Source organism: Myotis brandtii, unplaced genomic scaffold (genome assembly GCF_000412655.1).
Source record: "Myotis brandtii unplaced genomic scaffold, ASM41265v1 scaffold731, whole genome shotgun sequence".
In the NCBI taxonomy this organism is placed as follows: Eukaryota; Metazoa; Chordata; class Mammalia; order Chiroptera; family Vespertilionidae; genus Myotis; species Myotis brandtii.
Window position 1 is genome coordinate 321,758 of NW_005370895.1, and position 1,606 is coordinate 323,363.

A 1,606-nucleotide genomic window follows, 5' to 3' on the forward strand; every position below is an offset into this window, starting at 1 on the left:
GGTGTGTGTGGGCATGGGGAGGGGGGCGGGGAGGGAGGGGGGAGAACAAGCGACTTTCAGCTAGAGCTGGTCTCGGACCCAGGACAGATGGATGTGGATGCTCAGGATGGGGGTGGGGCAGGCACAGAGCCTGGTGGGATTGGCTCCCAGCCAGATCAGGAAGACACATTGGGGGTTAGGGAGGGTAGGGAGGGCCTTGCTGCTCCCTGAAGCTTGGAAGGCTGGGCTCTGACAGCAGGGCAGAATGATGTAATCTCTCAGACCCCCCGTGGCCATGCTCCAGTCTGCCTCTTGGGATCCTGGAGGCAGAGCCTTCCTGCACCCTCATGACCCAGGGGTTCCCTGAGCTCTGCACACATACAGACACCAATGGGGTAAGGTCCTCTTTACCCTCCGACACAGCACCTCTCCCTCTGTCCGTGCCCCCAGACCCCAAGGCCAGGGCTGACCAAGGGTGGCTCCCATCTCCTGAATGGTCAGGAGAGGGGCCTGGAGGCTCACACGACTGTCTGAGGGGAGAACGGGTCCAAAGTCAGTCCGATCAGGAGGGTGTGTGGCCTCGTCTCGGTCACAGGCCCCAAGCTCCAGAATGGTCTGCTCTGCCCCAATCCTCTCCCAGGGCCCTGCTCCCTGCAGCATAGAAACAATGGGGTCCGGGGTCCAAGGCGCCTGTCCCACCCTAAAGTCAGTCCCACTCTTTGCGTTCACCCTGCCCACTACAGCCATGTCTCACACTCCTTCTCCACCTCGGTCTCTGCCTTCCTGCCTCCTTTCCCCGCCATTGGCGGTCCTCCTGCCGGCTCCTTTCTCTCTGGATCAATGCCTGAGCTCCAGCCCCGCCTCTGTCTCTAAACTGTGGCCCCTTCCACTGTGGCCTCGACCATGTCGGGGGCAGGGGCTGGCCTCATGCTTCCCTCTGCCCCCACCCCCTTCTTACAGTCTCCATCGAGGACATCCAGGAGGTGCGGATGGGACACCGCACGGAGGGCCTGGAGAAGTTCGCCCGGGACGTGCCCGAGGACCGCTGCTTCTCCATTGTCTTTAAAAACCAGCGAAACACACTGGACCTCATCGCCTCGTCACCAGCTGACGCCCAGCACTGGGTGCAGGGCCTGCGCAAGATCATCCATCACTCGGGCTCCATGGACCAGCAGCAGAAGCTGCAGCAGTATCCTTTGGGTGGCAGGGGGACCAGGCCCAGCCTGGGGATTCTGGCTGTGGTTGTCCCCAGGTCAGCCTGGGTATGGAAGATACCCAGCTCGGACCATCATACCAAAGTAGCACAGATTCGGTCAAACAACAGAAATACCTTTTCTCACAGTTCTGCAGGTTGGAAGTCCGAGATCAGGGGGCCAGCATGGTGAGAGCTCTTCTCCTAGCTTCTGGATGGATGCCTTCTTTCTCACGGTGTCCTCACACGGCAGAGAGAGAGAGAGAGGGAGAGAGAGCAAGTTTTCTGGTGTCTCTTCTTATAAGACACTAATTCCATCAAGAGGGCCCCACCTCATGACCTCATCTAAACCTCCCAAGGCCCCATCTCCAAATACCATCCTATTGTGGGTTAGGGCTTCAATACACACATTTTGGGGGGGTGGGGGGGGGGGGG

At 59.8% G+C, this 1,606-nt stretch overlaps 1 protein-coding gene across 1 annotated transcript in view; it reads left to right on the forward strand.

Annotated features, from left to right (window-relative positions):
• PLCD1 (phospholipase C, delta 1) overlaps positions 1–1,606 on the forward strand; it is a 13,037-nt gene that overhangs the window by 6,460 nt on the left and 4,971 nt on the right. Inside the window, exon 3 of the mRNA XM_005882630.2 lies at positions 940–1,168. Within this exon, the coding sequence (XP_005882692.1) occupies positions 940–1,168 (229 nt within the window). The remainder of the gene's footprint in view (positions 1–939; positions 1,169–1,606) is intronic.